This window comes from Dreissena polymorpha, chromosome 11, assembly GCF_020536995.1.
Source record: "Dreissena polymorpha isolate Duluth1 chromosome 11, UMN_Dpol_1.0, whole genome shotgun sequence".
Classification (NCBI taxonomy): domain Eukaryota; kingdom Metazoa; phylum Mollusca; class Bivalvia; order Myida; family Dreissenidae; genus Dreissena; species Dreissena polymorpha.
In genome coordinates, this window is record NC_068365.1 from 18111812 (window position 1) to 18139701 (window position 27890).

Here is a 27890-nt window from a genome sequence, read left to right on the forward strand (position 1 = left end):
CGCACGAGTTTTATTTTTTAATTTTTGCATACATTTCGAACTGACCTTGAACCAAAGAAATTCGGACCATTTAGGAGACCCGATTTGAAATCGTGCTGGCAATAGACATCGAGTTGATTTAGGTCCAGTCCAAAATTGTCCTTTCCAAAGCCAACTTTAACCAAGTCTATGCAAGTGGTACCAGCCATTTGCTGCTAAAACAGTGACATCCTGAGCATAGAAAATTTCTACTAAAAAAGTAACGTCTTCTTTTCCTTCCAGTTATGAGTAAGCGAAGATTCAATACGATAAAATGAATTCCAGTGTACTCCAACTTTTGAAAAGCATGACCAGCGTTTAGAAGGCACGTCAACTATAACAGTTTCTTGTTGAATATGTCGCATCCTACCATCATATAATTCTTTTCCACGTACTAGCAATGTATACGTTCCTCGTCTTGGAAAGTTAAGGTCTATGAAACAGCGATTATCACGTATCCAATGTCGGAAATGTTCTAAAAATTTTAATTCTTGATTATCCTGCAGTTTTAACTCAACGTCCATCTCAAACATACCTTGAGCTTCAACCGTCATTTGTAAGCAACCACTTTCAGGTGCGGTGATATAGGTTTTCTCTGAGACCTTATTGTTGCTCACAAACTCTAGTCTAGGTATACACTGTGGCTTCTCCTTTCTGATTAAGTAAATTGCAGAAATTTGAAAACTATTTTTTTCCTTGCTAATAATTACAAAATGAATATTCCCTGGGTTTTGTATCAATGTCTACGATCAATGTTACGTCATTGTTTGTGTCTCTCAATGCACTCACCTTGAAAGAGTTACGATCAATTCGAGTATCACAGCGCAAGAGTGAATGGCTAAAGTGTAACGAGGTCTCGCATCTGAACACTATCTGAATGACACCGGTTCTAACACATATTTCACCGCTGTGGGGTGACTTTGGCACGAAACCCATTTTCATAGCATCTATGCCGGGTCCCCACTCATCGCGAGGGTTTTCTGGATAAACTTCTTGGGTATTCTCTGCCTTATTTATTATTCTCGTTGTGAATACATTTCGCCAACGTTTATTTTCTTCCATTGCAAAGACATTCAAAGTAAAGTGCCCTTTATTTGGAAATCTTAGTCTGATATTTACACTGTTTTTAATCAATACATTTTCAAGAAACTGGTACGTACGTAGTCGTTTTGCTGTAATCGAGTTATCATCTACTTGAAGCTCACATTTAAACTTCAAACAACCACCCTCTGGGTAAATTAGTGACATGTTTAACTCAGGGTTAGTGTTATATATCGTAGATTTATAACAGCTTTTTAACTTCAGATCGAGATCGAAAAATGCTTCGCGAACAACAGGAAGGCCAGGATATTCTTCCCTTAAAACCTGACGAGCCAGTAGTTGCCAGTGTTCATCATCTGGTAAATGGGTAAAGATGCAACGCTCATGGTCCTTGAACATATCGTGTACGCAAGACAGGAAGTATTTGTCATCATGACTAGAAGAGGTTTTAGGCGATAGTATAGAAACAGGAACGTCGATGTACGGGTCCAATAGAATCCATGTGTAATTTGAGAGCACCGCAAGCCATTCACCACGAGGTTCTACTTTGCTACCTGGAATGTAATCGGGCCCTCTGATTTCTCCTCTAATAACTTTATTAGTCAACCTCGCTAACCTGCAACAAATAACACGTCGTATTAAGCATATCATTAGACCAGCCAACAAAGTTTCAAACCTTCCTAAATATTATGTGCACAGTTCAAACATAAATAGTTGTCAGTAAGCAAAATGATATGCATATGAATCATAAAATAATTTTTTTTTAAATCAATTACAGAGTAATTCGACATTACAATTTTTCTCGTCGGTAAACTTCTATCGAAAGGATTGTTGCAATACTTCAACATAAGACGGATGTGGATTGTACAAACAATATTTCTCTAAAGATGTTTCTTTTACGGAATTCTATCATTTTCTTTGCATGACTGTGACTTCAAGAGATGTTCTAACCCATTTCAGACATACTACTTTCAAACGTAGGGATATTAGGCGAAGTGCAATTCTTTGCTATTTAAACATAGCGTGAATTTCTACTTTTATCTTTTTTATACTTCTCACATCAAAATTATTTCCTGCATATATATATTTATACTATAGGGATAAACGTCATGCGGAGGGACTTTTTCAGTAGACATTTGCAGATATTGATGTGTCTGTGTAAACACATTTAACGAATATTTTGAAGTCTAAGTACAAAATAAGACGCTGAATCTGTGATCAAATTTTTTAAACAAACAAAACATTGTCATACTTGCACATTTTGTGCATCGTTTGGCAGCATATTTCCCGGTCACATCTCCGACCGGTACCCGTATTTTTACTTTTGAGCTGACGATGAACTTACCAGGCTGATATCATGTGAAGGCGGTCTAGATCGTCGTCAAGTCAATCACAAAGACAGTCAACGACATCTGATTGGCCACCATTATGAACACTCTCTTGAATCTGGTAATACACAATGTCTTAATGCTATTACACTGATGGTTGTGTTCCATCTAGTTTAATTTGCCAAAATGGAAAATTATGTTAAATATATATTCCGAAATGATAGTTAGAATTTAAACGGAATCTTTAAAACATTATGTATCTATACTCATTTTTCGTGCAAGAAACATAAAACACACAATGTGGTTTACATGATACGTCAATATGGGAACATTGTAATTGTATACTTACGCGGTGAACAATATTTAAATCGATGGATGGTTCCTTTTCCCCTGATGCCAAAATACGCATGTTGCATTTTTTATAAACATTCTTCAATTTTTAAAATAAAAACAACGTTATATCTAAATTGGGTGATCTACTGCTGAAAATACGAACGATGCATGTTGCATTTATATATTTTTTCAAAAAGTAAACGGTAAATCTGACTTTTTCTTGGTATTTTTGCTGTATATAGTGTATCTATAAAAGCTAAGTTCATAATATTACTTGAATGATACTATTTTGAATTGTATGACACTTTGTTTTTAACCAACCCAATTTCTACTTGCCTGAAACCATTTACATTTCATGAAGCTCTTCCATAGATAACAAGATAAAAAAATAAATATCTGTAAAAGAAAACTTTTTTCATCTTGTTTAAACTTTAAACACCTTTACTGCATCTGTACAGACCAACTGCATGCTTATATTTGGAAATCTGGATGAATATCGGAACTTTCATATACCTCAGGGGTGGACATAAACTTGACAAAAGCCGTGTGTGGGGGTGGTTTTGAAAAAATCAGTATATTTGTTTTAAAAGCATGGAGAGACTACCTACAAATTTGCATTAAGTTCAGTGAAATGATGCTGATTAAGAAAATAATAGATTAGATTATATTTGGATAGGTGCCCATTACGGGTGTTCTACCTTAAGCATCAAATGAAAGGAACAAAATAGGTCAAACTAGTGCGCATGTTTGTCGAATTTGAGATGTTTGAAATACACCAATATTAAACAAGATGGTTGTTAGTTCGTGAAAGCAACAATGGGATAAAATGGTAATTAGTGGTCTCGATCGACATGTGCAGATACAATACAAAGCATGTTCCTTTGTAAATAACAAAAGAAAACGCAGCCTACGACGATACTTTAATGCAGTGCCCACATCTTTACACATGCATGATGTATAAAATGTATGAAATATACACACATGTGGCAAAAAAAAATATTTTTAAGTTCTTTGCAGTAAATACACGACATAATCTGTCAAATTTACAAACTTATGTACTAGCCCTAACCGTTCGAGGAAATCTTTTATACAGTACATTCTTTTTGAACAAGTCACAAGTAAACCACAACTGATGAAACGTACAACATGAATGATCGGAAAACAACATAATACAATGTAACAAAATGTGATGGTGTTTTACTTTTTGTTTGTTTTATCACCCTCTTAAATGGTTAGGTCTTTTTATATTTATCAAGTGTTTACGTCTACTGTTTGTGTTGATTAATATTTTTCATATCCGAATCACTCTAAAATGTGTTGTGTACTCCATTTGATCATGAAAAGCAACTTTAATGAAATAATTTAGTACCTAAATCATATACTATTTAATCAGCAGGCAAAGCGGAAACCTTTATACTACATATATTTAAGTGCAATAATGGTTTCGGAATTGAGATAAGCAAATTTAGTGTAATGATTATGAAAAAGGAAAACTGTACCTGCCTGTTCAATTTTGATGATCGAATATCAGGTGATTTACTTTCGGTATTTGTCCTGATGATCGATGAGTCTTCCACGTTGATGTGTTTTGATACTGGCATCCTCATCTTTTATAACTTATCCTTACTCTGCGTCTGAACGTTTTGAATTTGCAACATTTGAAGTGAATAACACATTTCTAGTTTTCGCAGTAGAGAATTTTAATATTTCTATACATACGAGGTTATTTTCGTCAAGTTTTCATGTCCATGTTTATTTTTGTGAGGATTATTCACATGTATATACTGTTCGCATTAAATACATTCTTCGCCCCATAGTCTATATATACTCCATTCATCAACTAGGTCGCGCACTTTAACACCATGTTCATAATCCTGTAAATGGTTAATAACACTTTATCTAGTTTCAACACAACCAAAGCCTAAAAGTAATTTGAACGGCGCTGTAAATACATAAACCCTTAAAACAATCATCCAACTGCTTGTATATCTCTGTGAAGACAAATAAAACTTTAATCAAAGACTGAATAATTGATTGTTTCTTCATTCACTGTAATAAATAGAGTTTATGACGAGCGACGCAATGCAGTAATTTATTCTTTTGTGAATCGCAGACTAAATATCAGTACTCAAACGATGACCACCAGATCTTTCGTTCAAACAAATTAACGCATACATAACTAAAGCAAAAAAATGAGATATACGTTAGAAAATGGCCGGATAGTTAAAACAATATCGGAAAACAGTCATTGTTCTCAGAGAATCTTGGTCTGTAAGGGAAAACTAAATACCAATTTTAAGGCTATAGCAGTTTTTTATGTAGTTGTGTTAACAGATACATATAATATCAATGAAAATACACATATTCTTTATAAATCCTCTTGAAACCTTATTCACTGAGGACACAGTTCTTAAATGTTGTCGAACTTGTCATGAATGACGTTAAACAAATAGTGTCTTTTAAACAGATAATCGACATTCAAAATAATATGTAGATAGTATCCTATTAAACAATAATAAAAAGACCAAATTGTTATTCATCGGAATCCATTAAATACTTTTTACAAGTCTTTACTAATTACCATTACAAATGATTAACAGACGGATTATAAAATTTCATTTCTCCAATTATTTGTATTCTTGGGTTTAATGTTCTTGTTTTCTCATTGATCCGTATACAAACGTATGAGTAATAAACGTATTAACACAACTAAACCGCGCGGTATGTTTAGAATGATTAAATGATGACTTTTAGAGGGATCCGAGTCGGTTAGAACTTACAACACGAGTTTAACACACTGATGCAATAAGACAGGTCTTTAAGCTACATTTATCTTGTACTTTCTTCGTCAACTAGTTTAGATTTTTTTGAAGAATTTGTACATCTGTATATGGTTAACTTCTCTCAAAAACAACTTGTAATACTATTGACAGACAAAAATTCTATAATGTGTTAGAGCAACAGTCATGACTATTAGTTGGTTCATGGTTGTAATATATGTTGCTACATGTATATGTAATGTGTTGTGAAAATCAACCTTGCAATCAATTAATCAGTAATAAAATAAAACATTTACTTCGCTAATCCGATTAATCCTTTCGTTAAATTACCAAGAGCCATGACGTGACGATGAATACAGAAAATATTGTTCTAGGCAAATTTCACATTTTGAAATTACTTTTTTTCTTATGTCATTAAAACTGTGGACAATTTTTGCTTCTTTAAACAACTCAAAATACAAATACATAACCTTATACAATACATTCTTAAGCCATTTTAATACTCTTGTCCAGTAAACGATTTTCTTGGTTAAAATAACCCCACTATGACCACTGGAGGGAAGCCCATAGTATACTTTTTGACGATGCTGGAACAGCATCGTCCAAGATTTGATAATCACCTAAAAAAATTCACAATGGCGACCTATGTAAAAGACCGAGCTAGTCCGATTGAGATAACTCGATTTTTTAGGTTACTTCCCTTTTGCATTCGCCACTGCGTAGGAGATTGCTCGTCATTGATAACATTCTCCTAGCAGAGTTGTCGTTCGTTTTTCAACATTCAACAATGGCCGCCCCCTACGAGAGTCTCGATTCAAAACTTTCTGACTGCATAAATTGGCTTGTTTCGCTATTTAGAAGCTGTCATTTAGGATATATGAATTATTTATTCACTAAATCTCCGCTTATGACAACAATAGTTGGAATTCGAAGGATATATACTCGATGTGAATGAAGGATTTTCTGGATGGTAACAGCTTGACACGGCAAAACTGGCATACTGGTATTTTTAGTTATCAATATAAGTCACATTGCGCTTTATAAATTGTATTCGAGCATTTTGCGACTTATTGAATGACTATGATACCCGATATCAACATTTCATCGGGGATTTGCAGATCACCAAGCTGTCCTGAAATTCAACATTGATTTCAAACTCTTTACTGGTTTGTACTATTTCTTAGTGTTAGTACTTTTTATCATTTTAAAGTTAAATGAACTGTGTCACAGTAAAAGAGACATTAAGGCAATTGTTGCCAGTTTGGATCTAGATCAGCTTGCAGTCGCTTGAAAGCTGTTTGCTTAAAAGCGTTTTTTCTGACAATAACAAATAATTTAATTGGATACTGATTTGACTGCGCTTTGCCTGTGACCTGGCTCAAATAATAGAATTGTCATTAATCAAATTATTTATTTCGAACATTAATCAATTGTTTTTCTTGTCCCTCGGGATCAATGACTCCAGCACTTTCCTGTTGAGAATTAAATACTGCTAAAGGCGATGCTAGGGGGCGTGAGAGATGCTGCACCTTCCAGTATCACTCGATTGTTCATTGTCGGCTCGGGTACTACGTACATGTACCCCGGGTACTCTTAAGTATACTTACATGTATCCCGTCTACGGTAAATATACTAAAATGTACCCGGGAAATTTAACCCTAAATCAGTCGTTGTCAACTATTTTTTTGTAATAATTATATTTACACATTTATGTCAATTTTCTGTAGAATGGCCTCTATATTATCGGAACACATACTCAAAAAGCATGTTGATGCAGTGTTTTTTGAAGAGAAGTGTGTTTCAGATAATCGGTTGCGCGTTTTACGACATCGGATTTTGGGCGCGAATACAAATTGGGTACAGTCTAATATGGACCGAGTACAATTATGTTTATTTACCGTACCTGGGGTACATGTAAGTATACTTAGAGTACCCAGGGTACATGTTAGTATACTTAAGAGTACCCGGGGTACATGTAAGTAGTACCAGAGCCGACAATGACCAATCAAGCTCCATTATCCCTCATGAACCGACTCAAAAAAAACAAGTCGGCAATATTTGACTTAATTTTTGGTTTAGTTGCTCTCGAGGGATCGAAAATTTCAGAATCTTCCTAAAAGCCTTACGGGTTTGATCCCCAGAAGCGACATTGAAAACTAGCATACTTTGTTATCTAAAAGGCTGCTAAACCTGATATACAATGATAATGTGAATTTTCTCTCACATGATGTTCATCAGTCATGTTATATAAAAACTTACAACAGTAGTAAACAACTGGACAATAATTAATGAACGCATCTTTCATTTGTCTTTGACACTTTGATTTTGACATGGCCTAGATTTAAATATGTGACTGGACTTTACCAGCACTCTTGTAACAGAGCTAACGTTTAAATGTACCATTGAAGATCACCTAAATCCAGAACTGCTATTATAGACGTGTGGAAAGTTTTAAGGGTGTGACAAGTAAGCAAAAATTGGTCATTACCCAGAGGCCACAACTGATCTATGACTGTATTAAAACAAGAAAAATCAGTGCCTGATTTAGATTTCCTTAGATAGTTCAATAAAAACTAATTTCATAAGCCTGGTTACAGTTTAACGGTAATGCTACCAATGTGTCACACCAGGGCCTTGAATTTGAAATCTTGGACATGCATGGTCATTTCTTCATGAAATCAGGACACAAAATTGTATTTTAAGTCCTTAATTGACCTGGCTATAGTTCTCAGATTATTATAAGCTCAATCAGTATATTTATATCATTATTTATGCTTTGTGTATTGTAAACATAAACACAATCATGCAGTTACATGATAGCAATAAATAATATCAAAGCTACCCATACTATAAAGGTCATTGACAAAGCCTATGGTCAAAATGTGAACACATTGAGTGTAATCGCCCTCTCGTGCCAGCAAAAACAACACGTTGACAGGTTGTCATTTTTGACAGTTCTACTTTCACTTTCATTTGTGATATCAAACTATTAACAATTATGTGGCTGAGAAAAATATCGCCATTGCTTTTTATGCCCCCGGTAGGGTGGCCGATATCAGTTGAACTGTCAGTCAGTCAGTCAGTCAGTGTGTCAGTCTGTCCGTCCGTCCGAAAACTTTAATGGCCATTACTTTTTAAATATAGAACATAGCAACTTGATATTTGGCATACATGTGCATCTCATGGAGCTGCACATTTTCAGTTGTGAAAGGTGAAGGTGAAGGTCATCCTTCAATGTCAAATGTCAAATATGAAGCGTCTGTCTGTCTGTACGAAAACTTTAACATTGGCCATAACATTTTCAATATTGGCGTGCATGCGTTTCTCATAGAGCTGCACATATTGATTGGTGAAAGGTCAAGGTCATCCCTCAAGGTCAAGGTCAAAGGTCAAATTTTGCAATATTGAAGATAGCAACTCCATATTCGGCATACATGTGTATGTCATGGAGCTGCACATTTTGAGTGGTGAAAGGTCAAGGTCATCCTTCAAGGTCAAAGTTAAAATATATGGCTTCAAAGCTGCGCAGCAGGGGGCATTGTGTTTCAAAAACACAGCTCTTGTTTAATATATTTTCTGCACATTTCTTCAAAAAACTTACATCAATACACGATTTTCTTCGTTAATTCAATCATTCCTGACAGACTTGTATACATATTTCGCTTACATTTTGACGCGCGTAGGTAGGACCGCATTAACGCTTCCGAAATGTGTATTCATACTATTGCCTTCGAGGAACTTATCTGATGTTTGACGGAAAGGGCCGAAAATGTGCGAGTGTGGGTCAAGTTCCCCACAGGTACTACTTTTCCGTTCCCCCAATTTTTTTTTCCGTACCTAAAATTTTTCGTACCCAATTTTTTTTTCGTACCCAATTTTTTTTTCGTACCCAATTTTTTTTTCATCTCCAATTTTTTGTTCGTTCTCAAATTTGTTTCGGTCCCAATTTTTTTGTTCTCAAATATTTTTTCGTACCCAATTTTGTTTTCATACCCAAATTTTTTTCGCAAAATTTTTGTACCAAATTTTTTTTCGTACCAACATACACAATTGTGGTGATTGTGGTGATGTAGATAAACTTAACTTGATGCTTTTATATCCATCCTCTCAAAAGCATCGTCACACCAGTACTGTCAGTACTTTGATTTATATATAGTGCTTTACATGTAATAGAAACAATGAGTGCAACTTCATTCGCCGCAAAACTACACCATCTTTATTGTTAACCATGTGAGTGTCAACTTCTGAGGGCTGGTATCGAAATACTGCTGGATCAATGGTACTGATGTTAATTTTTCCTGAAAAATAATTTTTTTAGCTTTCGAAAGCAACCGGTGTGTAGTTGATTCGTTAAAAATTGTTCGAGTTACATGGTTTACAGTTAATCTGGTGTAGTGTTACGGCAAATGAAGTTGCACTCCTTGTTTCTATTATAGCATATATATGCAAAATATTATAAATATACTATGGGCTTCCCTCCTGTGACTACGATGTGAAGCGCTTGGGGTGTTTTATGAACTACAAACTACTATCTATGTACTTGAATGTGATCAAATTAAAAAAAAATAATTCTCATTCATACAGTCAGATAAAAATAAATTATTTGTGTATTGAAAACAACCAAAACTATGTTTTTAAACATTATTTGTTCAATTTATATAAACAAATAAGCAAGCCATACGCATGATACACATGATATTGTAATTTACTTATATTGTCAATGAATACTTCACTTCACATATTTCGTTATGATTATTTCATAAATTATTAACTTTTTCCCTGATTAATCAACACATAGCTTGAGTAAAAAATCAAGTCATTGTCAAAAAAACACAAGGGAGCAATCAACACAGACAAAACAAAACAACAGCAGCAAAAGCAACAACAGCCTACTACCAAGCTCACCAACAGAACAACAATAAGATCTACTTAAACTCATCTGTCTACATCGGCATTGCTAGGCCTTTTCATACGAAATTTTATAGATAGTTTATTAAACGAATACACTTTTTATTCAAATCATAACATAGAAAAATAGAAATAGAAAATTCATAACTATGTCATATGTCAGTTATATGGTCTAAAATTATAGAGTATAGATTATCATTAATTATTTTTAACTGTTTAAAAAACACATTATTTACACAGGAATTTGTTTATGGTATTTTGTTTTGCATTTATTTGCAAACCATTATCTAAAACAACGTCGAACTTTGCTTGGCTTTTAATTATCTATGTGTATAACAAAGCATATCCAGAGTGCAGGATAACTTGACTTTGTCGGGTTCAGAATTAAACGTTAAAGGATGTAAACACAATGGTAATTAGAGCATTTTTTTTTCAAATAACTTTGTAAAACAATTTTTCTTAAGAGTTTCAACTAGTGCATAAAAGACAGCTTTGTGCCGCTTATGGAAATGTGAAATACTTAAGAATCATTAAATTTAATAAGCCTGTGGTCTATGCCAAAGTTCGATGTGAACAACATTCATGTACACGATTATGCTGCACGATACCGGCAATCTTGGTACCGATTTACGGGTGGATTGAAGGGCAATGCATTGACAGGAAGATGACCACAGGAAGAAGTAAGAAGGCCTGCGCCAAGACCATCGAGAAGACCAGTCATGAACAGGAAAGTGTTATAGCAGACACTGATGGAACCTCATGAGTAAGATTGACATAGTTCTCAACAAGTTAGTTGAATGCTGCAGCGATCCCTATAAGAAACCGCTTTAATTAGACCTCAAACTGCTTCATAACGATTCCAATGACGCGGACGACGAAACTCCGCCAATACTAACAGGATAGGTGGAGGATGCAGTAAGCAGTCTGCTTGCAGGGTCCCTTACAAGCTGACCACTGAGGGAGAGAAACGATTGCAGCGAAGACGACACAAAGCCAGAAGATCTGGAAGGAGAAGAGGTGACCTAAGGAATATACCGAGTCTCTGGTCATCCTCTTACTGAAAGGCCAACCTCAAGCTCTGTGTGAACTATTGCATCATCCACCTCATCAGCCATACCAGCAAAGTCATGCTACGCATTATTCTCAACTGACTGAAAAGTAAGATCGACGAACAATTGGCGGAAAATCATGCTGGATTTAGAGCTGGGCGAAGAACATATGAACACATCGTTAAGTCATCATTTAGAAACACCTGCAACATCATTGTGAGCCTCTCCACAACTGCATCGACTTTCGACCACGTGTAGCATGATGGCCTGTGTCCGGTTCTGAGAGAATTTAATATTTACGAAAGGCTGGTGCAAGCCTGGAGAAAACTGAACGGAAACGCAAACAGCAAATAACTTCTTAGATTGTTAACCTATTCAGTTAGCGTCGTTCAGGATGTGTGCTGTATCCCGTCCTTTTGAACCTTCTTCTTGAAAAGATAATGAAGGAGATACTCCAAGACCACCACACTTCCATAACTATCAGTGACATACCGATATTCAACTTTAGATTCGCTGGCATAAGCGATGAACCCCAAGATCGCACATGCATACTGTATGAAATGGCAGGAGAATACGCGATGGAGGTAAGCACAGAGAAGTCGAAGATCATGGTAAACAGCACAAGAAAAGTTAAATGACAAACATATATAAATGTACTACCTAAATAGAGATTGATCGATATCATTAAAAAGGCTTCATATTTGAATATAATATATAGTCAAATGTGAATCGCTTTCTATACTCGTTTGATAATATTTTTAATGGAAACAGTGGATATTGCACCGATGTAATCTCTTGCTGTCTAATGTCATAATTTAGTACGCATACTGACTTTGATGTGCGTTGAAATTAAATAGAACGCGATAACGTATTTATACCTTAAATCATAAACGTTTGTCAATAAAATGTTTTCTTGAAAGTATTGTTTAAGGGGCTAACATCGGAACAGGAGTGGTAAGTTGATTATTTGTGTACTTTCGGTCGAACTATGATTAATTATCATACTTAAATATCCTAATGCCATGCTATTTAAGTTACTTAAACATGTTTGAAGAATATAAAAATGACGCTAATAAAATATCACTAATATTGCTTTTTAATAAACGACTAACAAAATTTGTCTAAAGCTTGAACAATTGCGAACACGAACGTATTGCCCATCACAGGTGTTAAATCGTTTGGGAAGCTGTTTTAGATTTAGATACTTAACGAGTGTGAAAAGTAATGTTCTTTGTATATGCAATGGCTCGGATAGTAATTCTTATTCTGGAGTTACCACTGTCATGCGATCTGCAACGAACGCAAATATTGTCAACAAATAATTTATCAATTTTTATTTGGTATTTGTGGATACGACGTTATGTGTATCGGCAAGCTATTTGTCGCTTATCTGATCATGTTTTGACAGTTACAAATGCAACGTTCTATTGCGGTGTGACCTCAAGTTTAGTCACGATTAAATACGGTCCATTTAGAGTGTTTAAAAATTATCAATCATACATAACGTTAAATTAATTATTCTCTATTTCTCAAATACTATTAAATTACCATCATCATAATCAATCATATCATCATCATCCTATCAACATCATTATCATTAATGACATCTTCATCCTAATCATCGATGCAATCATCATTGTTATTCTCGTTAATCTTAACAAATGTTTTCCAAACAAATAATAACTCAAAGACAAAGTAGGAGTGGGTGTTTATATTTGACAGGACTTTCGACATATAAATGCATAAAACAATTCTATTGACGCCCGTTTGTCTTCTATGTGCAACGGAGATCGATCTCAATGGCACCGCTTAGTTGATGAGTCGCGAGACGCATGTAAACGTTGCAACATCCTTGCCCAGATGTCTAAAGAACTAAAACGATACTAATACAATTATGTAGGACATGTCATTATGTATACTTAAACATGCATAGTGCAAAGTTATTCATACAAATAAGACGGTTAGTCTAAACCTAAAATTGAGAGTTCAAGTTTGAATGAACTGATCCTCGCCGATGCCCAAAGCGCACACAGGACGCCCCCAACGCTCATCAATCACGTTAGGTTGCTTAAAATCCTATAAATTTACAAATGTGAAACATTAATATAACTTAAAATTAAAATTCACATAACAAACATAGTATGACGTAAAAGATAAAAAAAATCAAGAAAACTTATCTGCTTCAGACTTAAATGAAAATACACCCATTGACTTTCACAGTAAAGATATCGGTTCGTGTTAAGATCCCATCTCACATGGACTAAAAAACCGGACTGAAAATAAACTTATTAATATCGACTTTATCATTGCAACATTACACACGTAAAAGTAATGTAACCGATTATTTTAACATACACTTGTTGATTAAGGGCGGGCAGGCGGGGTAATCACCCTTTCGTTTTCCTTGTTCATACATTGTTCCTGCCAAATACACAACTCGAATTCACCCCCGGAAACCCGATGTGAGAAGTTGGATGTGCTAGGAGAAGTTGCCGATAGATTTCGATGAATTTCGGTAGGGTAAGTAAATCCAGTTCTATATTTGTTGAAAGGCATTTTTGAATTAAAATATATTTTGGTTCATGCAAAAGTGGCATTACCATGTATGTTAGAAAAATCCTGGTTATTACTATTCAGGATTTATTGAAATATGGCTATTTAAAGTCCACGATGCAGGGATTTGTCCCATATTTAGCAATTTATTTAACAAATTCTTTAAAGGTATGCCAGTGAAAAAAATTTGCACCGACAATTATATTAACCAATGTCCCCGAATAACATATCCGCCACGGTTTCTTAAAAAAAATCGTATTGGTGGACAAATTCAACTTTAAATTCAACATGTTGATGAAAAAATGATATGACATGGTGCTGGACAAAGATGTCGAGATATGACATGAGTGCAGTTCATTTATGAACTTAAAAGCTTCTTATTACAGCTGATTTGTGCCCACTCTGATGTATTGTAGATCATTTTCATTGAACTTTGAGGTTTTGTAATTATATCCGTTCTGAAGTTAATTTCCAGCTTATTTTAAAAGAAATTTGTAAATAAAGTGCTAAATATGGGACAAATCCCTGCATCGTCGACTTTAAATAGCCATATTTCAATAAATCCGGAATATTAATAACCAGGACTTTTCTAACATACATAGTAATACCTCCTTTGCATACAACAAAATATATTTTAATTCAAAAATGCCTTTAAACAATTATAGAACTGGATTTACTCACCCTACCGAAATTCATCGAAATATATCGGCAACTTCTCCTAGCACATCCAACTTCTCACAGCATATCGGGTTTCCGGGGATGGAACTGCGACTCAATAGATTTGCAAATCATATAAACCCCAAAACGAGTAACCCGTGCGTTTTCGCGCTAAATCTCATACACAAATCCCGTGCATTTTTTGCGAGAAACCATAACCATAATCTCTCTTCTAAATAACACGTATTAAACCAATACTATACCGTATTTATTAAACCGAAAATAGTTTCATGCATTGTTAGAATTTATACCTAACCCCACGTTTACCAAGAATAAATGCGCTCTAATCCCTTTAAATACGAGTTTGATCGCGATATCTTTCATATTCATGTCACGTTCCAAATATCACGATTAGATCCAAGATTGGAATTGTTGTCTTTATCTTCAAATTGACGATCCTATTACAAAGATTTGTCTAGTAACTTATTTTATAGTCAGCATTGTCGATCGTGTTAATGTGGGAACAGTTGAATGTTAACTTTGTTTACGACGTACTCGATCAATACGACTCAGGATTAATCTGGGTCATCTGATATAATCCTATTTAATTCGACAGCACAAATCTATTCGTACTCCCAAAAAGTGGGGATCGCAGTCAATATGATGCAAGAAAAAAACGTTTTAGTATTTAACGTTCTGATGCGATCTTCAGAATAACGGAAGTCAAGTGTCAACCTGGGCTGCATTTAAATCATAAGGGACACGTCGTGCAACCACAAACGTATCACATCGAGTCTTATCCCGAAAGTTCATACAAATACTAAGATTAGTTACGTCTCGTCATTCGAGGCGCTCTTATCGGATCGCACGACAGTAGGATCGTAACATAATCGATAGTATTCATAAAAAAGCCACGAACCCGAATAACGCAAATACAGCTCTTTTGAACTGTTATGCTTCATATTGACTATGTCGCACGTATATAATATATTCATGTTAGTGACAATTTTGGTAAAGTAACCAGTTACAATATTCATTAAACTATAACAGTTCTGACAAACCATTATTGCAGGAATTGTTTACATCAAGTTATGTGCGAGGGCTTGGAACGAATGAAAACACATATAACCAGCCACTGAAATTTAAATTTTGTCATTCTGGACACAGAAAGGCAGTAACTCAAATGCACATTGTCAAATATAGCATTTTATCCATATCAAGAGGTATTTATGTTACACAAAATATGCATGTTGGACCGAGATTGAATGATAAATGAAGGTTCAATATATAATTTTGTCAAATACAAACACTCAACAATTTTTTTTTAATTACCTATTATGGACGCTGAAAAGACCCGGGAAGTCAGCTGCCTAAACGTTATGTTTTGCCCCAAAGTGCAATTGCTCTAGCACACATGTTCATACACAACATGGTTAAGTTTCGTAGAGGTAGAACGACACATGAAATTCAGATAACATCCACACAAAGTGTTGGCACTTTATGGACTGTGGATATATTATGGGCATTCGTTTTTTATATAAATATAACTTAACCGACAGAATAACAAGCATTCACTTTGAAGCAAACCTAAATAATACCCTTTAAAAACAACATTAACATGTTCCATCAATTTCTTTGGTTGTGGATGCAAAGACCCTCCTTGCGGCCATAAAAAGTTCGTTTTCGCAAAAGAAAAGTTCTATCTGTGACATGCACGGTTCACACAGCTCAATAGACCGTCGACGTTATATATGCTTTCGGTGGCAACAGATCCTGGCGAAAACGTGATGGTTTTTTTGTATAACATCTACAATCACCTCGATTTAAAAATAACTACAAATTGATACTATTTTTTCGCTTTGTTATGATGCAAGGCGATCTGGTTAGACTTGATCGCAGCCAGAAGTGTTATTCATTGACAATGTTTAACTGTTCAAACATTTACTACGAGTAACATGATATACATTAGGGTTTGATAATATCTGTTACGACCACATAGATAAACTCAGGACTATGACAACGATCATGATATCGGACTGAGATAAACTCATGACAAGGATAGTAGGAGTGCGACATAAATAGAGACGTTAACAGTAAAAGCTATGATTTTGGTTATATTAATTGTACGTTGATAAAAAAATACAAATAAAAGAAAGATATAAATCCGTAGTTTGTAGTTGTTATGACAGCCAGCTAAGTGTGCTTTAATGTGTGACTTCTTTTTTGTGAATTGTGTTGGTGGGCACTATTTTCGTATTTGTGTTTTTATGCTGACGTTTTTTTTGTTTTACCTCGATACATTATTGTATAAAACACATACATATTAGTCCAATTATAAAATATATCAAATTAATCAAAACTGGTTGATATAATACTGGTGTCTATATATAAAATTAAATATCTTATAAAAGATGTGCCTGTATATATACGTTTGAGTAACATGAAATTATTATCATACAGTCTATCATGAATACTGCTTAAAATATGTAACGTTCAGAAATATCCTGAACTTGTACATGTTTGTTGATTGCAGACTATTGATAGATGTTAACAAATGCTATTACTGAAGTGCTGTTGAACCCGATTATCACAAGAAAATGCGTTAGATTGTACTTAAATTGGCGATGCAACTTTAAACAGTGATTTTCATACATATGTGAAGAAATAATACTCAACATCGGTTGACTGAAGAATGAAAATATTAGTTTGCGTGTGTGACCTTCGCCACATTACAACTCCCATACAATAGGCGTGATATTATCATTTCAGATTCTGCACAGACTTATATTTATTAAAAAATAAATAAAAGTATATCTCTTTGCAGTTATTCCAAATCTTACCGTTCGTTTTGACGATTTAACTATTAGTGAAAAACACCCTTTGATTTAGTGGGAGCTTATTAGACTTTGGTTTACTGATTGTAATCTAATCGAGTGTTCAAGTAATAACGAAATAATACGTTATATGAACATAATCATAACATAATCTAGTAATCTAGTAATCTTAGGCACATACATGTATACACACCTTACTGAAAGAATAATGTATTGTAAAAGACTTTGCCCCACTTGAAGCTTTAAATAATAAGCGAAACTCAGTACCAGTTCAAACCTAAATCTATCAAAAAATGTCAAACTGCCTTTTTATGCTCCCCCCCCCCAATTTTGTTTGGGGGGGAGCATATAGTCGCCGCTTCGTCTGTCCGTCCGTCCGTCCATCCGTCCGTGTGTCCGTCCGTGCACAATTTTTTACCGGGCTATGTCTCAGCAACTAATGACCGGAATTCAATGAAACTTTATGGAAAGCTTCACTACCAAGAGGAGATGTGCATATCATCAGACGGTTCTCGTCGGATGATTTTTCACAGAGTTATGGCCGTTTGAAATTTTCCATTGTACATATAGTGCAATTCTTGTCCGAGCTATTTCTCAGCAACGTATTACGGGAATTCAATGAAACTGTATGGGAAGCTGCACTACTAAGAGGAGATGTGCATATTATCAGCCGGTTCTGGTCGGATGATTTTTCACAGAGTTATGGCCCTTTGAAATTTTCCATTAACTGTACATATAGTGCAATTCTTGTCCGCGCTATTTCTCAGAAACTAATGACTGGAATTCAATGAAACTTTATGGGGAGCTTCACTACCAAGTGGTGATGTGCATGTTATCAGCCGGTTCTGCCCCTCAAGACGTTTCCTTTTATCTGAATATATAGTGCAATATTGTTACAAAAAAACCTTTAGGGAGCATCACCCGTCCCCGACGGTTTCTTGTTATATTTATGTTTTAAAACTTTAGTATTTTAACTCGAAGATCAAGAATGGCGAATGACTCGAGCACTGATGTTAATCGTTGGGGCTTTGATGAGGCACTTGAATGGTTGGACAATAATAATGTTTCTTGTGGAGGATTACAATCCTTGGAACAACTTCGTGATCTTGTTCGTGCATAAATGGACAAGAAAAGAAAATACGGCTCAGAAGTATACAACAAGGTATACCATTTTATGCCAAATGTTCTGCCTTATACAAGCGTGCTTTATGTTCATTCAACCTGTACGTGGTATTAAATTGAACGGCATGTGTCTGCAAGGACGTTAAGCAGCACTTTTACCCCGTCGCTATTAATGAAAGAATACAAGAACCAAAAATATTCAAAGGTTATCTTACTTCTGAATGTATTTTTTATTTGAATGTCACTACACATGAATCATATGTGAAACATGAATGCATAGGGGAATTTATTATTCTTGTAATTACTAGTAATACAAAATTAGATACAATTTTCATTTAAAGTCATGTTTACAGCTCAAACTAAAATCTAAAGTAGCAGCATTCAGAATATATTCTTATAAGTATATAACAATACAATATGAAATATTTAACATCTCAAATATTGTTTTTGCGTATGTTGCAGTTGCATGTTAAAATTGAAAAAATATTGGCAAATAACACACAGATAAAGGAAGAAATTGTGCGCATGTACGATGCACTTATTGCCTTTTATAGTAGTAAATTACCAGACGATATTAAAAGTATCATCCAAAAACTGTATGGCAAGGACATTGATCAGAAGATTGTAAAGCACAAAGAGGATTTTGCAAACAAAAAATGTTCAATTGTTGTTACAGGTAAAACATGCTCGGCATTCTATAGCAACAATCCATATTTTCGTTTTTAGTATATATTGGAGTCGGTACGGAATAATAATAATAATAATTGGGAAAATGAAAATTGCTAATTAATATTAAAATACATATTTTATCAAGTATTGTCTTGATGGCTATCTTCAATTTGATGTAAAGTACGTTTTATAACTAGTCAGCTAAGTTTAATGTGTACTTCAAGGAGAAACCAGTGCAGGGAAAAGCAGCTTCCTTAACCTACTGCTCGGAGAAACGGTCCTACATAGCTCCCTGTTATGTTCGACAAGAAGGCTGTGTCACATACACTCAATACCCGCTGGTAGTCAGTGTTACTTTCAAGTCACGATGGAGGATGGTTCAAGCAAATTGTATAACACATATAATGGAAATAAGGAGAAATTTATTACAGATTTAGAAGAATGTGTGACCAGTGATGACACTTCATTACAAATAGTAGACATATACTGGCATGTTCCATTATTGGGCGACAACGTAAGTTTACTCAATATTTCAACAATGGAGTGTCGTGTGCATGTTTACACAATTATCTGTTGACTTCCTACTAAAGATTAGTCTAGAAAAATGCTTCAAATTGCCAGGGACAGAACGATGTGTTCCACACAGTCATATGTTTTATATTGTTGACTTGGCAACACTTACAATCTTTTAATACATGCTGCTTTATTATCAGAATATTGTTGTAAACGTTTAGTGCAAACATATTATGATAAACATTTTTTCATAAAAAGCATCTAAGTATTGGAATTAATTTAATATGTATATAATAGTAGTATATCCACACAATACTGCACATTTTTTTTATAAAAGTGTCTATTGTGGACACCGTATGAATCTAGTTAATTTTTTTTTTAATTGATCACAACAAGCGCTCTTTTAAACTGGACTGATACATATACGTGGGGTATATGACTATTTCAAATTAAACATGTACATGTAATAAGAATCGTTGAATATTAAATAATGTGTATTGTCTCGCCCTGAAAGGCTTCAACAAAATGACTAAAACACAGAAAACTACTTCTTGAAATATGTAATAATTTGATTAATAAATTTTAATGAAATGTATCATATACTATTTTATGGTTATTCACAAATAAATTCTAATTGAAATAAAAAGTAAACGATATTTAGAAAATTATTGTGTGTATTGTGTTTATGAACATTGGACGGAGAGATAACGATGACAAGACAAAATATATCTTAATGAGATACACAAGCAAACAGGTTATGTACATTGGGAAAAAGTTATAACTCGCCACCGACAAACAGTTCAATCATTATTATAAAGGAATAATATGCTACACTGTTGGAATTCGAATTGTGAGAGTAGAATCGATCATCCATATTATTTTTTTATAATTTAATTATTAAAATAAGTTTTAGGTTTTTCGCATTCGAACATATGATTTTTTGTTACTCAAATGCGTAAGATGTTTATTGCGATTACTTAGTTCAAAAGTGTCAAATTTGGCGCATTTGTTATTACAATTTAATATGAATGTGATATTGTGACTCAATATCCTGCTTGTTACGTCATTACATTTTGTTTGAAAATCATTACGATGTACTTTTAATGTGCGTTCAAACTTCACTGTTGGACTGTGTGTTCCCTAATTTGATTAATTTTCTAAGTTATAGAATGAAGGATTAAAGCTATATTAAATTTTGAAACGCCATACTTGTTTAAAACAGGTTACTGTATCCTAATTTATATGTAACTAGATATTTATGATTGATACTTTTTTAAGGTGTATAAGGTATATAAGAGGTCAAATGCATAAAAGCTTCTTAGATTAAGGGTAACCATTGCTTAACAAGTTAAATTTCTAATGTACCAATTGTGAATCTATAAACAAGGCAATTCGAGAAAGTATAACAATACGTTATTATTTCTACCCGTCTTAATTATTTACCAGACGCACGTGACCTTAGTTGATTCACCTGGAATTGGCGACAATCAAGAGTTATCCGAAGACCTATTGAATTTCTTACCGAATGCAAGTGGGCTTATTTTTGTAATAAACAGTTCAAACTGCGGTGGAGTCCAAGGTGACAAGGTATATTTACACATTTAGTACATATTGATTAACTAACAACATAATTTTCATAGTCCGCTTATTCAAGCCCTTTTACATTTATCGAATTATTTTTTTTTAAACTTATCCATGATATTTTGATTTTAGACGATTCCGACGAAGACAAATGATCGAACGTGATAGGGACACTAGTGCTTTTATTCGGACATTTCTGTTTAATAGTTGTTTGTAAGGTGTGAGGTTCACTCCTCGTAAATCTGTTCGCAAAACAAAATTTGTCTTTAAACTATAATCCGAATGTATTTTTAATCTTGATTGTGTTATTCAGTTCTTTATAAAGAGCTTAAACAAGGTATACACGATGTTTTCTTCGGTTTTATTTTTAATCTTTCTTTTCAGTTAGGCAAGATTTTCAGCAGACTGAATAGTGAAATCAAAGACAAGAACCTTTTCAGCTTTGACCCAACCTGCACAATGTTTATCCTAAACAAATGGGATATACTTGAACAAAATAAAAACTATGAACCAGATTTAGAAGACATTGTATGGCGAAACACATTGGATAAATTGACAGAAAATCTGACTGGATTCTCCTGGGAGACGTGCATGTATAAAATTAGCATAAAAGATGTACGAATATTGTTTTTCAACTTGCATTAGTTATTCTAAATTAGAACTGAGTTGTAATTTTTCAATATTCGAACCATCATATGTGTGTTTTCATCCCTAGTATTTACAAAAAAAGTATTTAATGTGACAATTTTATTATTTTATAACTTTTACCAAACTGCGTGTAACTGTTTCATACAGCTTCGTTTATTTGCAAAGTTATGTGTAGAATCAGTAGTAGTAGTAGTAGTAGTAGTAGTAGTAGTAGTAGTAGTAGTAGTAGTAGTAGTAGTAGTAGTAGTAGTAGTAGTAGTAGTAGTAGTAGTAGTAGTAGTAGTAGTAAGTAGTAGTAGTAGTAGTAGTAGTAGTAGTAGTAGTAGTAGTAGTAGTAGTAGTAGTAGTAGTAGTAGTAGTAGTAGTAGTAGTAGTTGTAGTAGTAGTAGTAGTAGTAGTAGTAGTAGTAGTAGTAGTAGTAGTAGTAGTAGTAGTAGTAGTAGTAGTAGTAGTAGTAGTAGTAGTAGTAGTAGTAGTAGTAGTAGTAGTAGTAGTAGTAGTAGTAGTAGTAGTAGTAGTAGTAGTTGTTGTTGTAGTAGTAGTAGTAGTAGTAGTAGTAGTAGTAGTAGTAGTAGTAGTAGTAGTAGTAGTAGTAGTAGTAGTAGTAGTAGTAGTAGTAGTAGTAGTAGTAGTAGTAGTAGAAGTAGTCGTAGCAGTAAAGGTAGTAGTAGAAGTTATAATATTCATAGAAGCAGTTGAAGTAACAACATTTATTGTTGCTGTTGCTTGTTTCTTAGGTAATTACGATATTCATTACATGTATACGATTTAATTTCCAACAGGCAATCACATACAAGAACTGTGGAATGGTTACCGACACATATCGGTGTATGTTAACTGGATTAAAGCAACTTGTGGCTTCTAGTATGTCGGTAAACTGCAGAAGGCATTGTAGGTAAGAACATGTAACGAACACTTTTAATAGACCTTTAGCTTATCGTAATATTCTATTTCTACGCATTACATAAAACAGAACCTCTGCAATGCATAATTATGTGCAGATTCTAAACGTAACTGATTGTTTAAGTGCAATGGCACTGATTAATTACATGCAAGTAGAAATTATGAAAACACGAAGTCAAACTAGTGCTTTTTGTTTTACCACATGGCTTAAATTATAGGTGGCTAACAGAGCTCATTGGATCGATGAAGAAGTATCTAACAATCAGACTTGAAGACGCGAAAATAAATTATGAAGAAAACGACAACAAGTACAAAGATGCGTTCTTACGTTTATCAAACCTTTGTAAAGATGTGAATTCTGTACGTATATTATAGTTATGTGTAGGTACGAAAATGGAGATATTAAAAATAAAAATGCTTAAACAGAAGTATAATAAATATACACGAAAATAATTATGTATTGTTTAATTTTTGTCAACAGATTCATACAGATATGGAACTGAAATGCTCCAAGAAATGCAATGAAATGGTGGCTAAAATACATGACCATATACACTCTCGTGATGTGCAGGCTCAGCTGAAACAGAGAATTGACATTGCTATATAATCAGATGAAGAACAAATAAAATTGTCAGTACGAAAACAAATATATAAATTGATGGTAGAAGAAGTTAACGATTTTGAAAAACGGGAACAGATTATAGCAAAATTTAGAGATCAGCTTAGACTGAAAATCAACCAAAAATATCACATTCTAATAGAGAAGTTAGTGGATGTTGAAAAGTCGATCGAAAACAAGAAATCTGAAGGTATAACAATTTAATCGTTTTGTCCTATTTACATAAAATATTTTACTTGAGAGGTCACCTTCTCGAAATTGATATGGTGTCCAATTAGCGACCAGGAGATCCCCATGTGTTGGGTGCTCTTTATAGCTTCCTAAAACACAAGTACTGGTTCTTTCAAGGTAATGTACTCGAAACCGTGCCAATATGTTTTAGGCTTTCGAAGCAAATGACCTAAAGGATATATGTTCAAACTATTTTTTACGTTTTCTATTTTACAAACAATGTAAAAAATGAGAGGCTGATTCATTGTTTATAATAGGTACAAAAAAAAGTATTCAACAGTGAAGACGTCAAAAATGTTGTTGAAATAATGTTTTATGACATTCACTATTTACATGAGCTATTGTATTAACATATATATATGGTCTCTTATCAATAGTCGCATCTGAAGAAAAACGCGAGATGTCTATTGGAGGAAAGGTGCTGGTGGGAGTTGGTTTGACCATTGGAATCCCAGTAGCTGCAGCGCTTGGAATAGCCCTTATACCAATTACTCTTCCGGCTTCCATCGCATGGCTTTGGAATAAATCGAAAGCAGTTACACGCCTCTTAGCAAACGAGGAAGAATTAAAAGACGAATGTTTGAATATAGTGTTGCAAACGATTGACAAAGATGTGTTAAATAAATATGTGAAAACAATGTATCTTCCACAGCTTCAACAACAAATAGATCATATTTCGAATGAAATTCCGAGAAAAATAAAAAGTTTGAAACAACTGGTAAAAGAAATGGAGACAACGCGACTGAGTTCAAAGGAGATTAAAGAAATGTATGAACCAGCCCTGGAAAATGTTCGAAGTATGGTCTTTACATTACAGAACTACAATCTAACCCATATTTCAGAATGCAATATTGATGTTGGGAGATTCAGAATAACACACGAAATATGTAAGAGTGACTCTCTCACCGTTTATGCGGCTAAACTATGCTCAGACGAAGAAGAAAGTACAGTCGTTATCAAACTTTTGCCAGATGCCCCGATACAAGTATATTTAAAGACAGTTGAAGAATTAAGTGTTTTCAGGTGAGTTTTTATTATATAATTGTTTTTTTGACCATGAATTTAAACATATTTATAGCAGGTTTTCCGTCAGATTAAAACAGCTCCGGCGGTTTGAAGACAATATCGATGGCATGAAGTATTTTTAATCGTAAATTTGAGTCCGGTATATGGAATACGCGGTATTTAAATGTTAACATTACCAATAAACGTCGTTTTGACTTCAAAGTAGTCTGTTTTAGTTACAAATGTATTGTGTTCGTTGCCGTTACCAATTGCGGTATTTGGATTGAATGATGTGCTCAAAATAATTGTAAATTTTAGAAAGACCAACCATGAAAATGTCGTTGCTTTCATCGGATTCTGTTACACGGATTGCAGGCCTGCAATCGCGTCAGAGGACTGTACTTCAACGACAGTTCAACTAACATGTCCGCGACTGATGACAGTTTTTGAAATGTGTGATACAACGTTAGAAGACTACGTGCTGAACCATAACGAACTCAAATGCGGGTAATCGTAGCTAATATATACTGAACGAAAGAACAGTAAAACAACTAAGTCTATAAATGTATAAATAGCAACGCTTATCCCAGCTATTACTGTTCATATTGATATAAACAAGTAATATTGCTATTTGTATTGAGTAAATCGAACTCTTAATTGATAGTGTCAGTTAGAAAAGTAATAAGCACGCGATGACATCAACCTGCTTAATTTTAATGAGCACTTGACTTAATTATCAACGATTTACATACAGAAATACACAGAATAGAACATATGAGAAAAGCGCACTTAAATTATTTTACACAACTGGTCTGGCCATCTGTACAGGAATGCTACACATGTACGAACAAGGACTTTTGCACATCTATATAAATCTGAACAACATTATGGTAAGTAATCTTTATGAAGTCAAGAGAGACATCTTAATTTTCCTGATTTTTGAAGATGAAATTTTACAATATGTCTGCTTTTGTTTATCGACTTAAATCGATTGCTTAACGGTTATTTATTGTATGTGTTTTTTTTTCTATCAGATTAAGAATGAGAACGTTAAAATCAACCCACCTATGATCGGTTCGTTTTCACTAACTCAACGGGAATGGCCAAGGGCTCCTGAGTTGGCAACTGGACAGTACACTCAAGAGACGGATGTGTTCTGTCTTGGAAAATTACTATGGGAGCTGTGGTATGGAAGGTATTGTACTATATATACTATATACTAAAAACAAACAATAATTATGAATTACAACTTATTATACGTGTTGTGTTTAATGCATTTATGCCTTCCGTTTTTGATAACTAAATACCATTGGTTTAAAGCAAGTATTTCATTATTTCACACGATGGAATGTCATAATTAGTTTGATGCCATGACGTTATTATTCCCTCACAATTCTGTAGCATAATCCTATTGTAGTTAACGCAAGGAGAGTAGAGCGTTTAGTAAAGTGAAAATTGTGTTAGTTTCGTTAGTTAGATTATCAATTCGTATGAAGTGATAGTTAAATTATTATGTGATCACGTTGAAAAAATATCGGTACTCTTCAGAACCCCAAAATATTATTCAATATATTTTATTCAATTAATTCAATTATTGCGCTTACGATGATTTTTTTTTATATTATACGTTATATAACATCTTTTTTCATGACACTTTTAAGTAAATAAAGTTATGTTAAATGAACAAATGGTTAAATGTTAAATGTTAAACTGCAGTGGCAATAGTTTTAAAATATTTAATTTCTATTTGTTACACAGAAAGGCAAGTGAGCCCACTTGCAGCTCAACAGAACGACAAGAGACACTTCCAAACTGTAATTTGAAGAACGCTATGCCCGAAAAACTCGCGCAAATCGTCCGTAAATGCTGGGAGGAGAATCCAAAAGAACGACCTTCCCTAGGAGATGTCACTGCAGTTCTCAACTGCTTACGTGGATACTGTTGAAAATGATCGCTTATTCGAATTGTTGTATCAATTCTGTCAGCATCAACAGTATTTACGATATTGTGAACTTAAACATACATCTGCATTGTACGTCTGGGAGCCGATGTTATCATTTTTCATAATTGTTGTTATCTTTTAATAATGGAATGTTTATTGACAATGTTAAGTCACGTTAAGAGTATTGGAATGTGTATTATTATTAGCTGTTATGTTTATTCAACTATCATATGCATGTTTGCTCAAAGTATCTTAATGTTTGCGCACTATTTCCATAATGATAGGTAGTGTTGACTTGATATTATATACGTTTTTGCACCACTGAAAAGATTATAGTTTAGTTTCCATAAATGCTAACAGCCTAATAGCTGATTTCAACTCTGTTGCATACATTCTTTTTTTCTTTCTCCATTTTTTTGTGTTTACCCACCACTACCATATAGTATGATAGACAGTGCATTAAATTCTTAAAACTGTATACTCACTTTCTTTTAACATGACCTGTTTACAATTACATGGTTTAGAATGACGAGGTATTATGTACAAGTCGGTATAAAATTTATGTTCTGTTTTATTAGCCAATAACCTGTTCCCTACACACATTTACATTTGAACAACATTATTAATTATTTAGTAATCCTCTAATTTGAAATGATAAAGCCATATGCGTGAGTTAATTATCACATTGTTTTTTGTTCTACAAAATAAAAAAATCCTTTCTTTTTTGCTTGTATTTGATGATTGAATAAGGCTTAATTTTCCGCTATGTCGGTTAAACATAAACAAACAAATAAGATTATATGGAAAGCCATGACTGTCTTATACGAAAAAAAAAAAATTGTGTGTCCAAATAGAAATATATTTAGTCACTTTGTCAATATATTAAGTCAATATGTCATTATATTGGGTGCTTGTGTCAATATATAATGTCAAGCCACCCGTATATTGTGTCAACGAACCCATATATCATGTCGATGTGACCTTATATTATGTCAATACGTCATTATATGAGGTGCATTTGACAATATATTATGTCAAGCCACCCTAACATTGAGTCAATTTGTAATTATATTGGGTGCTTTTGTCAATATATTTTGTCAAACCATCCTTATAATTAGTCAATTTATCATTACATTTGGGTGCTTTTGTCAATATA

The 27890-nt window shown here is 33.9% G+C and overlaps 1 protein-coding gene across 3 annotated transcripts; it reads left to right on the forward strand.

The window, feature by feature from the left end:
• The first annotated feature begins 12280 nt into the window (after window positions 1-12280).
• On the forward strand, window positions 12281-27401 carry LOC127851035 (uncharacterized). Of its 3 annotated transcripts, none has more exons than XM_052384487.1 (14): window positions 12281-12411; window positions 18483-18663; window positions 19086-19299; window positions 19517-19806; window positions 21252-21392; window positions 21771-22001; window positions 22817-22929; window positions 23156-23297; window positions 23419-23746; window positions 24165-24810; window positions 25111-25299; window positions 25547-25682; window positions 25827-25987; window positions 26551-27401. In XM_052384487.1, the coding sequence occupies exons 9-14, from the start codon at window positions 23596-23598 to the stop codon at window positions 26735-26737; spliced, it is 1470 nt and encodes a 489-aa protein (XP_052240447.1). In that variant the 5' UTR covers window positions 12281-12411; window positions 18483-18663; window positions 19086-19299; window positions 19517-19806; window positions 21252-21392; window positions 21771-22001; window positions 22817-22929; window positions 23156-23297; window positions 23419-23595; the 3' UTR covers window positions 26738-27401. The 3 variants fall into 3 exon arrangements, with proteins under 3 accessions (XP_052240447.1, XP_052240446.1, XP_052240448.1); XM_052384486.1 differs by having other exon boundaries at window positions 12319-12411; window positions 18468-18663; XM_052384488.1 differs by lacking the exon at window positions 19086-19299 and having other exon boundaries at window positions 12319-12411; window positions 18468-18663.
• The last annotated feature ends 489 nt before the right edge of the window (window positions 27402-27890 follow it).